Source organism: Capsella rubella, unplaced genomic scaffold (genome assembly GCF_000375325.1).
Source record: "Capsella rubella cultivar Monte Gargano unplaced genomic scaffold, Caprub1_0 scaffold_1, whole genome shotgun sequence".
In the NCBI taxonomy this organism is placed as follows: Eukaryota; Viridiplantae; Streptophyta; class Magnoliopsida; order Brassicales; family Brassicaceae; genus Capsella; species Capsella rubella.
Window position 1 is genome coordinate 18,542,930 of NW_006238923.1, and position 13,276 is coordinate 18,556,205.

At 33.4% G+C, this 13,276-nt stretch overlaps 3 protein-coding genes across 5 annotated transcripts; 2 read left to right on the forward strand and 1 right to left on the reverse strand.

The window, feature by feature from the left end:
* Positions 1 to 534: 534 nt before the first annotated feature.
* LOC17898000 (proton pump-interactor 4) lies at positions 535 to 3,121 on the forward strand. 3 transcript variants are annotated; one of them, XM_006307389.2, is made up of 5 exons: positions 535 to 799; positions 903 to 1,209; positions 1,302 to 1,574; positions 1,675 to 1,773; positions 1,867 to 3,121. In XM_006307389.2, the coding sequence occupies exons 2-5, from the start codon at positions 910 to 912 to the stop codon at positions 2,581 to 2,583; spliced, it is 1,389 nt and encodes a 462-aa protein (XP_006307451.1). In that variant the 5' UTR covers positions 535 to 799; positions 903 to 909; the 3' UTR covers positions 2,584 to 3,121. The 3 variants fall into 3 exon arrangements, with proteins under 3 accessions (XP_006307451.1, XP_006307450.1, XP_023646014.1); XM_006307388.2 differs by having other exon boundaries at positions 535 to 744; XM_023790246.1 differs by having other exon boundaries at positions 535 to 687.
* Positions 3,122 to 3,240: 119 nt separating this feature from the next.
* LOC17900314 (putative RNA-binding protein YlmH) lies at positions 3,241 to 5,454 on the forward strand. The gene is made up of 10 exons (XM_006305133.2): positions 3,241 to 3,498; positions 3,792 to 3,901; positions 3,988 to 4,119; positions 4,197 to 4,270; positions 4,354 to 4,459; positions 4,564 to 4,632; positions 4,731 to 4,795; positions 4,883 to 4,981; positions 5,062 to 5,161; positions 5,244 to 5,454. Exons 1-10 carry the CDS (start codon positions 3,354 to 3,356, stop codon positions 5,304 to 5,306), a joined length of 963 nt encoding a protein of 320 aa, XP_006305195.2. The 5' UTR covers positions 3,241 to 3,353; the 3' UTR covers positions 5,307 to 5,454.
* An 81-nt stretch (positions 5,455 to 5,535) lies between these two features.
* Positions 5,536 to 6,326, reverse strand: LOC17899506 (protein GRIM REAPER). Its single transcript, XM_006304737.2, has one exon. The coding sequence runs from the start codon at positions 6,256 to 6,258 to the stop codon at positions 5,749 to 5,751; it is 510 nt and encodes a 169-aa protein (XP_006304799.1). The 5' UTR covers positions 6,259 to 6,326; the 3' UTR covers positions 5,536 to 5,748.
* Positions 6,327 to 13,276: the final 6,950 nt, after the last annotated feature.

Genomic DNA, 13,276 nt, shown 5'->3' on the forward strand with positions numbered 1-13,276 from the left:
ACGTCCCGACCGCCATCGTCGGAATCCCCTCGTCCACCAAGCTCCACATCTCTCTACTCCTTAGAAAGTTCTCCATCGTCATGGCCCAGAAATCATAGTGACCATCAAATCTTGGAATGGCCGGTTGCACAAACTTATCTGGGTTCGCCATTTCTTCTCTCTTGTTTTGATCGCTCTCTCACACCAATTTGTTCTCTTATGGCTCTGATACCAAATGTATAAAATACTTTGATAGCTGAAAGAGATACTTCATTCAATGAAAAACAGTGGCTATATATAGCCTTACAATGATAACAAGAAATGCTAAATAATCGGAAACGAACTCACTACTCACGTCACTCAACTTCTCGTGCATCCGAAGATCAGCAGTTCAACCTGTTGATAGTACGTACTAAGCTCTCATGTTTCATGACTTATTGAGCTGACCAAACAACTAACAAAGAGTAATAATAATAAATTTCAGTGGCAAGAAACTAAAAAAAACGTATTATATGGATTTGAAGAAGAGACAAGAAACATAAAATTGAAATGTGAACGCAAAACAAAAAAAAAGACAAGAAATCTTGAATCTTCTTCCTCAGTTTCTTCTTTTATGGGATCAAACAACACTCTTTCTTGATTTCCGAAAGATCTGTTTTTTTTTTTTAAATGTTCTTTTTTCGGCTAAAAATTAGATCTTTTCTTCAGGTAAAACCCTGAAGATTCTCAGAAGAATCTGTTTGAACATTTGTTGTTTCTTTCCGGGTAATGTTTCCGTGATTCTGTGTTTTCTTGTAATCTGTTGAGTTTTGATGTAAAGGTTTGATCTTTAGCTATCTCGTGTTTCCGTGATTCTGTGTTTTCTTGTAATCTGTTGAGTTTTGGTATAAAGGTTTGATCTTTTTGGTTATTTCGTGGAGCAGGACCAAAATGAGTGCGCCGATTTTACTGTGTGACGGCTTCGATGTGCGTCGAATTGTTATCGGGAAGTTAAACGAGTATGAGTCGTCGACGGTGACCACCACCGACGAAGACGACGAAGCTGTGTTTTCAGGTGATAGCTTACTTGAGGAAGACTGGTCTGGAGAAAATCGTTTCTGTTTTTACTTCGTTAAGCAATTCGCTTACGATGACCCTGAGATCAAGACTAAGATTGATGAAGCTGATAATGAGATTTATCATTGTAACACTGACCGGATTCACATTGCTAACAGCTTGAAATCCAAAAGGGTAAAGATTCATTGCTTTTTAAGTCTTTTTGATTTTATTGAGTTATACATTTTGAAAAAGGTTTTTTTTGATAAAGTGTGTTAATGATGTAGGCTGAGAGATTGTCTCTGGTTGATTCAGTGAAGACTTTGATCTCTTCACTTGATGGATACAATGCCATATTTCATTATCAGTCGGCTCTGGAGATGGACCAAGTAAACAAGGATCAAGAAGTGGTTACAGGGAAAATTTACAGATTGAGTGAAAGGTTAAGTGAGATTAAGATGGAAATTGAGTTGTTGGATATTCAAATGGCTAGTGTACTTGATCAAAGAGACAAAGCCGTCGAAAGGATTAAGATCTTGAGGATACAACGCGACAAGGGGGTGCGTTGTCCGCCTCTTCCTTGTGTTCAAGTCTTTTGCTTTCTGTATCAATTGGATGTTAAGGATCTTTTTATTTATATTGTGTTTTATGTTCTTGTAGAATGCTGCTTTTTTCCAGAGTCGTGTTGTGATGAAGAGAGCCATTGAATTGGCTGCTTCTGGAAATGTTAGAGATCTTGAAGAGCTCACTAATTCCGAGGTTTGTTTTATCAGTCTATTGAGTGTGTCTGTGTGTCTCTCTGAGATTTGAGCATTTTTTCTTAATATTCTTTGTGTCTTGTCTTTTCAATAGGTTGAAAAATTTATGTCTCGTTGGAACAATGAAAAGGCTTTTAGGGAAGATTATAAGAAAAGAATCTTGCCTTCACTTGATGAGAGAAAGCTGAGGCACAATGGGCAGATTACAGACCCGGAAGGCGATGTAGATTTTGAGAGTGGAAATGAAACAGTGGGGAAAAAGGCAATAGAACACAAGAGGTTTAGTACTGAGGAGGAGAGTGAAGATAGTATGGATTTTGATATCCCAGTATATGAGAAGCTTGGAAAGGAGGAAGAAGAGATTGATGAAGAAACTTTGAAAGAGAAGAAACGAGAAGAACAGACAGAGAAAGCTAGGCTAGCGATGGAAAGGAAGAGGAAGCTACATGAAAAATCTGCTGCTAAAGCTGCCATAAGAGTTAAAAAAGAAGCAGAAAAGAAACTGAAGGAACTTGAGAAGAGAGCGAAGAAGAAGGCGGCAGCGTTTAATTCTTCTTCTTTGGGTGTAGACAGAAGTACAAAGTTAGTCACCAAGGCATTAGAACCAGAAAAGGAGAAACTATTAAATGGGAAATCAGTGTTTCCAAAACAGAGAAGTTTTAGGTGTAGACATCACGGAAAAGGAAATGACGCTGTCCTCAAAGCTATCATAAAGCGTAGAAAAGCTTATAGGTTATGGGTTTGGACTGTTTCCTCCGCTACAGTTGCTCTCCCGCTTGCTCTCCTTGTTGTCTTCTATTACGTTGGATGAGAGGAAAAAAATCAAGATCAAAAGAGTTTTGTCTATCCTTTGGAGAGTTGAGTGATGAGAAAACAGTTCAAGGTTAATAGTTAGTTTAGAAGCATTTGACATTGGCAATAATCTCACTGTCGATGGAGTAGACTGAACATCTGTGTCTCAGAGTCGTAGCGACATTTACCTCCATGGTGAGATATGTTTGATATCCGGAAGCTGATTCGGTCGAACACATCATGACCTAGTTACTCTGGAAAAGCTCTGGCACAAGGATCAGGTCAAGATGATTAACCAGAACAACTTGGGGGCCTCGGAAATCTATCCATGGATGCAAATGTCATGAAAATGACTCCAAACGTAGTTACTTAGTTGAGTCGTAGGAATCAAAAAGCATCCTCTTTGTCTTGTGTAGTAGATTCAAATGTGTGTACATGGAAGAGAGACCTCATGTATTTTTTACTATTTTTACATAAACAAATTGTGGACTGACCATTTTATTACAAAGTATCTTTGGCTTCAAATGTGATTTGAAAAACTTGAGAAACAAGAATTAGTTTTGTTGTTATATTCCTTATCTGATTCGATTATTTCTTTAAAATAACTCAGTCATGTAATACACAACAGAAGTTACCAAAGTTCCCAAAGGTTTTGCTTTTTTGCTCTTTTTTGCTTGGAGCAAACCTTCTACACCAGAGTGTGGTGTTCGAGTTGTATTAGGCGACAACAAACCTTCTAACGGACGTAGAGGCTTCTCCTTAACCAAGGTTTCAGAGACGAGAACAGCTATGGCTGTCACCAGCTTGGCTCCTCCATGGATCATCTTGAGACAAGCTTTCCGGTCAGCGGCAGCTTCTTCTTATCTCCGCACAAATCACATAAACCTAATAACAAATCTCTCCATTCCCGCTTCGTTGCCTCTCCGACACTCAGGTTTCAATCCTCATTACTTATCTTGGTTTTGTTTGTCTGATTGTCTGAAATTAGTGATGATTTTGGATTCACCATCGAACTTAATTTACGAAGACCACCTTCATTTGATTCTTTTTGTTGAAATTTTACAACTTTTCTGTGGGATTAAGAGGTTTAGGGCATGAACTTGTCTTATCTCTTAGTTGAACTTTCTTAATCTTAGAGAGTGATGCTTACAATCGAACTAACTGTATGAGACTTAATTAAAGTTTTGTTTTTATTTTTTTTCTGATGAAATGTCCAAAAAATTGCAGCTTTGAGAAGATGTCACGTTGCAGAAGCAATAAAGGGAGATGTAGATTTTCTCCTCAAAGGAGTTGCAGACCAAGCTGTTGCTAAAGAAGTTAAGCAAATTCTTGAAATGGTATTATCCATTGTTCTCTACCTTAGTTCTCTGTGTTTCTCTGAGGAGAGGTCTTCAATCTCATTACTCAATAGGATTGTTTATAGGCGAGACGTGCAGCTTCAAGAAGAGAACTTCTGCACACAGATTTTCTCACACCACCTATTGTTAAAGAATCAGTTTCACTATTGGGGAAATTTGCTGATGTTAAGATAGTTGCTCAAGGAGGTTACCCTGAGGTCGGTTTTCATCTTTGAGCGTAAAGCTTTCTCTGAACATGTTAACTTAAGCTGAGAAGAATCGTCTTTTGTCTTAGGCTGAAAGGTGTAGGATCTCGATTGGACATCCTGATGTCTTAATCAATGATCCAGATATAGTTGCAGCTTTAAGGTACAAGTCTTGAATGTTCTCTTCTTGAGTTTTCTTCTTGTCTAAATCTGAGTGTGTTCATGTTGGGTTTTTTCAACTTCTAGTATCACAGGAGGTTTCAATTTTCAACCTTGTTCTCACGGTGACTTCCTTGGCGCGATTCTTGGCACGGGAATTTCCAGGGAGAAACTTGGGGACATCTTAATTCAGGTATTATCATCTGACTGATTCTACAAAACAAACTTGTCAGCTCCACTACAAAATCTTTCCTTTTAACATATTTCTTTAGCTAAATGACTTTGATGATACTGAAGGGAGAAAAGGGAGCTCAGGTCCTGATAGTTCCTGAACTAGTTGACTTTGTTGTTTCTGCTCTCGACAAGGTTTAAACTTTTCTCGCTAATTTGTTCAACCCATTAACTTAAATCTTGCTTTGCAGTAGTCTGACCCTATGATGTACAAATAAATATTTATTCAATAGGTTGGAAATGTTGGTGTAACTTGTACGAAGATACCTTTGCTTGCTCTTGAATATGAACCTCCTAGGTTTGAGCACCAATCCCTTAGAAAAATACACTCTTTTTGCGTTTAAAAGGTTTTTGCATTGGCTTGATTGCTTTGTTTATTGATTAGGACTAATTCCTTTAAAACCGTGGAAGCCTCGTTGAGAATTGATGCAGTAGCTAGTGCTGGTTTCAAGATTTCGCGGTCAAAGCTAGTTGATCTGATTAGGTAAAAAGAAAACTTTTTCTTCTTCTAACTGATCATTCATTGCACTCATTTAGCTAAAGAGCAATCTTCTTCGGCTGCAGTAATAAGGACGTTCGGGTTAATTGGGCAACAGTAACTAAGAACGGAACAATAGTGAAGACCGGTGATATTGTCTCCGTAAGCGGAAAAGGGAGACTCAAGGTAAAAAAAATTGGAAGGAAAGAGTTTAGTTAGTGATTAGTTTCAATCTTTAGTGATAATTGTGTTTTTTTGTGAATCATAGATTGGAGAGATCAATGAAACGAAGAAGGGGAAATTTTCAGTTGAAATCATCAGATATCTTTAGAAAGAAGCTGCAAGAAGTTTAAAGGATCTTTCATTTTCTCTTCTCATAATTTACATTTTTTGTTTCTTTGTTCTCTCATTTCTTCGTTTGTTTACATTTTGTATAATCATAGCAAAATAAGATGAATTGCTTAATTTCGATTTTCTCATTTAAAAAATTTTCTGAACACTATTTGTTTATCAAAATTTAATCTCAACTCTAAATGTAAAAGAACCGACAAATCTATAGAAGAGTATAATATTTTTTTATTTTTTTTATTAAATAATCATGTTTGTGTTTACATATGTGTATTAACTTACTCACAAAATCATGACATGCGTATGCATGAAGATTTTGTATAAGTGTAATCCGTACGTATGCTAATATAACGCTTCCTTGAAGAAAACCAAAAAAAAACAACTCAAAATTACGATATAACGCTCACTTTTCATATATATATAAATCAAGCATAGCCACAATAACCATACTCACATTTAACCCCGGACGCACACTTCCTCGTACATTTCCCACAATGGTTAGGGTTAAAGTTAACGTAAGTGCAAACTCCACCACAACAACGCTGCCCAAAACCGCATTTGTGACCGCATCGACCACAGTTATTCATATCTCCTAGGATATTCCGACAATGCTTCTTGCAGCAATGCAAGAGGCTCGTCCCGTTGTTCGCTTTTACGCCATTGCAAATGTTGTAACTCGCGACGTGGCATCTCATTCCTTTCTTGATCTTCTTGTAGTGGGACACTAGTAGCCTGGTTTTGGATGAAACTGTCACATTGGAAAGTATCGAGGGAGCTTCGTCAAGAATGTAGTACTCTGGATCTTCATCTTGGTCGACAACATCTTGATCAGCTAAAACCGAGTTGGGACTAGATGTTGCTGTTAATAGGAAATAGAGGATTAAGGAGAGGAGTGAGGTGGTTTTAATGATAGTGCTAGGGAACTTAATGACCATTTTGTTTTGTGTAAAGAAAAAGCCAAAGAGAGTTTGGCTTTGGAGCAGAGAAGAAGCAAAGAAAGGGAAGAGTGGGACTTAAGAGAAGATCTGTGTTCTTGTCAATGAAGGGGTATTTTAAGGCACCAAACTAATTATTGAAATTTTCATTTTAATTTTTAATAAGAATTTGACTTTCTTTTTTAATATGCAATTGCTTAAAACAATTGGTTATTCCTCAAATCTAGGCTACCACAAGTGATTGTTGTCTAGATACGTCATTGCAATTTTGGATCTGATTGGTGAAAAGAGTTTTTCGACGGTATATACTATATAATGGAAAAAAAAAAGTATGGTTAACGTGACTATATAGTAAAAATAAAAGTTTAATCAATGATTTTAGATTGTGATCTTTTACTACTAATGTATAATTTTATTTGACTATTTCTAATATATTTCACATAGATAACAGAAAAATAGTAAAATATAAAAAACATAAACTGGAAAAAGAATAGAAACCTATACAATCATAATTCATACAGCTGTTGCCTTCAAAAAATTTCTTTTGGCAGCGTTAAAATACGATATGTACGTATTTCCTTGGAAAAAAAAACCGAAAATTAACATGTCACTCCAAGAAACAATTAATTGTAAGTTTGTAACAAAGCATTCCATAAATTAGCTATATTGAGTTGTTTAATTTCAAGCTTTTATTTTGACCAAACCTAAATTTGCCTCTAATAATGAGTAGACGAAAAGAACACAATATGATAATGTCATTTCTTAGTTCTTATATCATTCTATTTTACAGTAATTTTTTGAAATCTGTAGAACTTTGTCTATGATAGCCAAGGATGATTGAAGTAGTAGTGAAAAATATTAGAGATTACTTTTGATCAATATATCACCAAAGTCTTACTGTCAAGATACAAAACTGAAATACCAATCAAAACTCTTTTACCTTTTCGCTATGTCCTTTGTGTTTCTAATGCATACGATTTTTCTATAGTGAGCGTTACACTTTTCTACAGATCATATTGATCAAAAAGGTTATTTTTGTTCTTTTGTGAATTAATTATAATACTTGTCTCTTATTATTCCGCATGTAAATATGAAATTTGTTTGATCTCGACTCTCGAGTATGTAGTTTAAATTCGTGACTACGTGTACGAAAATAATTTAAAAGTGAGTCAAACCATTTATATAAGATTTCTAAAGTTCATGATGGGAACAAACAAGACACATGACCAATAAGAAAACAACACAAGTGATGAACAAGTACATGTACATGAGTTGTCTCTTAAAACAAGAGTTGTTTTATAAAAACGTCGCACGTGTGGTGACGGTGGAACTAGCTAGCTAGATCCTTCTTTTTTGCCACTAAAGCCGGTAAGAGTCACACACCGGTTACGCTTACTGCGCAATGGAACCTGGCGACTGTAATGTGCTCTCTCTCTTTCTCTACGTGTCACTCTCTATTGTTCGTGACAGTCGTTTCGTAACCGTCTAAGTTGATTACTTTACTCGGACCATGATAGGTCCTTAACGTTGTACCAATGTGCCATTGACTTGGCCGAATATAGAAAAGTAGGACGACTCAATGATAAATCTTGGATACGCGTATTACAACCTATATTGAAATATGCAAGAAATAATTGTCTATGCATTTCTTCATTGATTATATATATATATATATATATATTCTGATAATTGATTCCAAATTCTACGCCTCACATGACATGCAAAAAGGCTTATAATCTAACTATATAAGCTATGAAGCCTAGGTCTGTTGACAACATTAGAGCATGCATTAATTAACAACTGTGAAATAATATTACTAGTTTTCGGCAAAATATTCGTTAGATTCGCTTCGGTTCGATTTGATTCGAAAAATTCAAATATCTATAAGATATTGAACCGAAGCAAATATGAAAATGTAATATTCGTAAAAACCGAAGCAAATAACAGATATTGATTTTCTTAGTGTCGAATATCCGCTTCGCTTCGTATATTTATATATATATATATATATATTAATATAAATCATTATATAATATGTGTATTTATAGATTTGGGTATATATCTTATAGGCTTATTATTCAAATTATTATATTTTGGTCCGTTGAGTTTTTTTTGCTAAATGTTGTTCTTAAACAAATAAAACTTTATTAGAAAAATCAATATTAAAAATAAAATGTGAGAATTCTATGGACGGTGGTTACATTTTCTTCTTATTTTGAAAACATATCAAACAAGAACCTCTAATATCTCATATTTTGCACTTTATATTTGTGTACTATATGTTTTTGGTTTATAAAAAAATTAGATGGGTCGAAGCGAAGCGAAGCAAGTAATTCGCAAATATTACGAAAAATATTCGAATATTCGGATATTCGAATATTCGAAGTTCCGAATACTCGAAAATTTACGAAGCGAAGCAAATAGCAAAATCAACTATTCGGTCAAGGCGAAGCAAATCACAAATATCACAAATTTTCCGAATATTCGCTTCGTGCCCATGGCTAAATATTACACTACTCGTATTGGTTTAGTAATCGAAGAGTCGTCTTGTTGAATCTCATAGATGCCAGACTCCATGTACGTTTAAATGGTTAAGTATTTATTATTGAGCAACAAAACTACGAACCAATTCAAGACTAGCCGAATACACGGTCAAACGATCTATATAGAATCACGAGGGCCAAACCCACAAACACTTTCAATGCAAATATCTTTATAGTCAAGCATGAACGGTTCTGGACGTATATTATTTGATGGATATATAGGGAGATATATCGTCTATTAACAAGAAATCGTCGAGGATATCACCGTTGTGATTGTGACGGCTACATTAAGTGGTGACATTAGATCTTAATTATCTAGTCAAAATTTTGGCTTTACGAATCTGCTGCGGCCTAACTAATCTCTTCTTAACAAAGGAGCGATATGTTTTTAAGAGTCTTGTTGTTTGTATAGTGCGTAACGAATGCTACTTATAGAAACAACATGCAGTCTTTATATGAAAAAGAAAAGAGATTGTGTACGTGATTCCTCTAAATATAAATCAGAATAATAAACTCCACGTGATATTATGTTCTCATCTCTTGAAAAAAAAAAACTTATTGGTTCGTCAATCGGAATGAAAAAAGGAGACAAAAATTAAAAGAAAAAAAAAAAACGTTTGAGGTTTTGAATAAACAGATTGGTATAGCTTGATTTCTTGTAACCAAAAACTATAGAAAACTTTAATGATGATGATGATATGTGGTATGCATATGACTATAATCAATGCCACCAGAAAAAGCGCTGCTACTATGATCATGATATGTGGTATGGCTTTGATGATAATTATGATGAGCTTGAGGATTACGAGCGTCTGTGTGATGACTTTGAGGATTATTGTGGGCACCTTTGTGGTGAGTTTGAGGATTATCAATTTATCATGAGCACCTTTGTGATGATGATGATGATGATGGTGGCCAGTTCCAGCTGAAACATCAGTGGCTGAAGCTGTCGAAACCATTAAACTTATAACACTTTGTGGGCTTGTTTGATCCTTTTTCAAGTCAACGGCGGCACTGGGCAGATTCTCATCTTTGGTTGGTGTATTCCAAATAGAGCAGACACACACGATACACACCGGAACCAGTATAGCTAAGCCTATAAGAACACCTAAAACAACATCATTCATCTTAATTTGTTAACTGTTTTCTGCGTCTAAGAGAGATTATTAGAAAAGAGCAAATTGTTTTGACAAGAAATTGGATGCTATAATTATTCGGTCTACAAAGCCATATTTTTTTTTTTTTGTCATCAACAAAACCACATTTATAATCGATAATTTTCAGGTTAATAAGCTTCCCTAGTACTAATCGCATTATGAAACCAAATCCTTTAAGGAAAAAGAACTTGGGACCCTTTTAAGAAAACCGGGGTTTTTTTTTTTTTTTTTCAAAATTTCTATTAGGAATTAGGAATCATGTAATAGCAATAGATAAATATAGTATGTATTAAAGTACAAAATTAAGTACTTGCAAATGTACCAACTATTGTAAACTATTTACTAAATCAGTATCCATGCTATATTTTGTTTTATTCATAATTTTATATTTTAAAATAAAGTTTCGATATGCTATGTTAGTTATAGTTATTCTCGCTATCTGTTATAAGAATCATAATTTATTCTATTATATAAAAACATTACAGTTAACTCGTCGCTTGCAATAAATATTTTTGCAATAAATATTTTAAATATTTATTTGAAATGATCAAATTAAAGTATTTTTAATTTTTTTATCTAAGATTTTTATGATACTTAAAAAAATTGTTGGTTAAATTATTTTTGCATGTTCCAAATTAAAAGATTTATAAGTTTGTTGTTGTATATAGATTATACATTGTATATAGGTAAGTTCTGACCCGAAACTTTTAATTTTTTTTTTGTGGTTGAAGTACTACATTAATTGTATATAAACTTAATTTTAAATTTTTGACCCGTTGTAATTTTTAATATATAAATAGAACAGTTACTTATTTTTTTCAAAAAAAAAACTGAAATCATGACATATACAGAATCAAAAAAAACTGAAATCATGACATATACAGAAAAAAAAAACTACATTTTTATTATTCTATGAATAATATAATGAGTAATTTGTTTTAAAAAGGTATAATCATATATACATTAAAGGTGAATTATAATAATTAATAAAAAAAATAATATGATAAGTTAAACATAAATCTTCTATATTTATTTTGATTGGTCATTAATTTAAATATAATAATAATGTATTTTTGTCTTTATAATTTAATTAAATTGAACAAATTAGTATTTCACATTTTTATCCTTAATGATTATTATTAATTCATTTTTTAAAACCTTTGTAATGATATTTGAATGTAATTAGTGAAGTTTCTTCTATAGTGTATTTCCCTTTTAATAAAAAGGAGATTGGAAACTATTCAATAGAGTTTAGTTATAAAACTAAGTGACCAAAGAATAGAACACTAGTGCGATAACAAGGTATTTACAATCACTGTATTTGTAATACATGAAACCAAAGGATGCAATTAGTAGATTCCTCTGACAAATATAACCATCGGTCTATGATGCAGAATTTGAGCATGTCATTTTGCATGTTTGAGGCAATCACAAATAATTTAAGAGCAACGCAAAGACAGATACATTCTGGCATTCAAGTAAACTACTACCATAATCTTATAAGAGTATTACATACAAAAAACTACATGATGAGACTCCAAAATGCATCTACTTCATAAAGCAAGAGAGATCTTATGTGCATGTGCATACATGCACCAAAGCAGAGGTAATAAGTATTTTAGGCACACAATGTATTGTTCTAATAACAACAAAAGTGAATTCAACTATTTTATCAATATGTACATAGTAGAATTCCAGAAAAACAATCACACTAACCAATATAATTAAGACATTGATGATTTATCCTTACTTGGGTATAAACATACAAGAATAAGTATTTCTCACAAAGAAGCAAAAGCAAAAGTTACAACGGAATCATCCAAACAATAATCCCTAGACAATCCAACAACCAACCAAACTGTAAGAACTATGATCACCACACAGATTTAATAATGTGACACAAAGCAAAAAGAAAATTGCAGAGATTGGTTATTGACAAAACCAACAAATTTTCCATTGTGAACAAACAAACAAACAAAAATAAATATGTATTCCTCACTGAAAAGGATACAGGTGGAACAAAAAAAATGAAACAGGCAAGAGGTATATACAAATTGATAATTGTGTCAAAACATCGACTCTTGTAACAATGTTCAATAATAGTAACTGACTGCACTAATTTGCCGGATGACAAACAAAAGAAACTCGCCTGTGAATACAAAGATGTGTACTAGAGTAATAAAGAACTTTCAAGTCTAACAAACTATTATAGCAAACTCCGGTTCTAAGAACCGAAACAAAATATTGGACATAGAATACAATTAGTGAACCTAAAGAGCAGAGAAAATATCATAGCATGTAGTTCTTCCACATGCCTACCAAGGAGGATGATACAAGTGTACTAAGTGAACATAACGCAAAACATATACATTTGAGATTCAAGAAAACTACTACATTCATCTGTAGGAATCACATCTACATTCCTAGTAAATTTATAAAGAGACACTACAAGATGCATTCATTTCATAAAATGAGAAACCTTATGTTACATAGAAGCATCAAAACAGAGATAATAAATATTATATACACAAGGTAATGTTAAGTAAAACCTACCTTCTCATCATAGATAAGAGAAAATGCTATTCTACACAATGATGCAGAATTTTAAAATGTCATTCACATGAGTAGAATAATCTCAAAGGGTTTTGAGATGCAGAATGTTTTGAGCATAACACAAAAAAAATATTATAGAGGTTCAAGAAAACTACAATCCATAATATGCACAAGTCTTTGCTACTTCGAAATAAATATGGTACAAGCGACTAAAATGAGAGACTCTGCAATACATACACAAACCAAAACAGAGATAATAACTATTTTAAGCACACAATGTTAATGTAACGTTCCAATACGGTATTGGAACGTTACCCAAAACAAAACTCTACCTTTTTAACAATGGTAGCAAGAAGTTCCTATAATCTAATGAATGCTAAATCAAGGATAGTAATGTTATCAAGAGAGAGCTATTTAATAAACATTTCTAACTAGGCATTTCTAAATTTTTACTTGACGTATACACTAAACTTAATATGTAAAATAATCACATATGTAATACTATGAATTTATCACAGACAATTTTAGAAAAGCATAAACCTGGTCACATAATTTTGCTACACTTACAGATGTCCTTGGCACACTTCTGAAGCATATACCTGGAAAAAAAAATCAAAACAAGTCATTTTACTTAACGTCTATGTCTCTTCCTTATGATTTTCAAAATTGTATCACTATCAACTAATTACAAAAAGGTTTGAAAGTACATACATGTTCCAGAAGTCTGCTACGTTTTAAATCTCCTCAAAGTCAACCAATTTGAAC

Excerpts from the sequence above, each read along its gene's own strand:
- LOC17898000 (XM_006307389.2), top strand. The coding sequence starts at position 910 with ATGAGTGCGCCGATTTTACTGTGTGACGGCTTCGATGTGCGTCGAATT. Across the intron at positions 1,210-1,301 it reads ACAGCTTGAAATCCAAAAGG|GCTGAGAGATTGTCTCTGGT; the intron begins GTAAAGATTCAT and ends TTAATGATGTAG. Across the intron at positions 1,774-1,866 it reads AAGAGCTCACTAATTCCGAG|GTTGAAAAATTTATGTCTCG; the intron begins GTTTGTTTTATC and ends TCTTTTCAATAG.
- LOC17900314 (XM_006305133.2), top strand. The coding sequence starts at position 3,354 with ATGGCTGTCACCAGCTTGGCTCCTCCATGGATCATCTTGAGACAAGCT. Across the intron at positions 4,271-4,353 it reads GATATAGTTGCAGCTTTAAG|TATCACAGGAGGTTTCAATT; the intron begins GTACAAGTCTTG and ends TTCAACTTCTAG. Across the intron at positions 4,982-5,061 it reads AAGCTAGTTGATCTGATTAG|TAATAAGGACGTTCGGGTTA; the intron begins GTAAAAAGAAAA and ends CTTCGGCTGCAG.
- LOC17899506 (XM_006304737.2), bottom strand. The coding sequence starts at position 6,258 with ATGGTCATTAAGTTCCCTAGCACTATCATTAAAACCACCTCACTCCTC.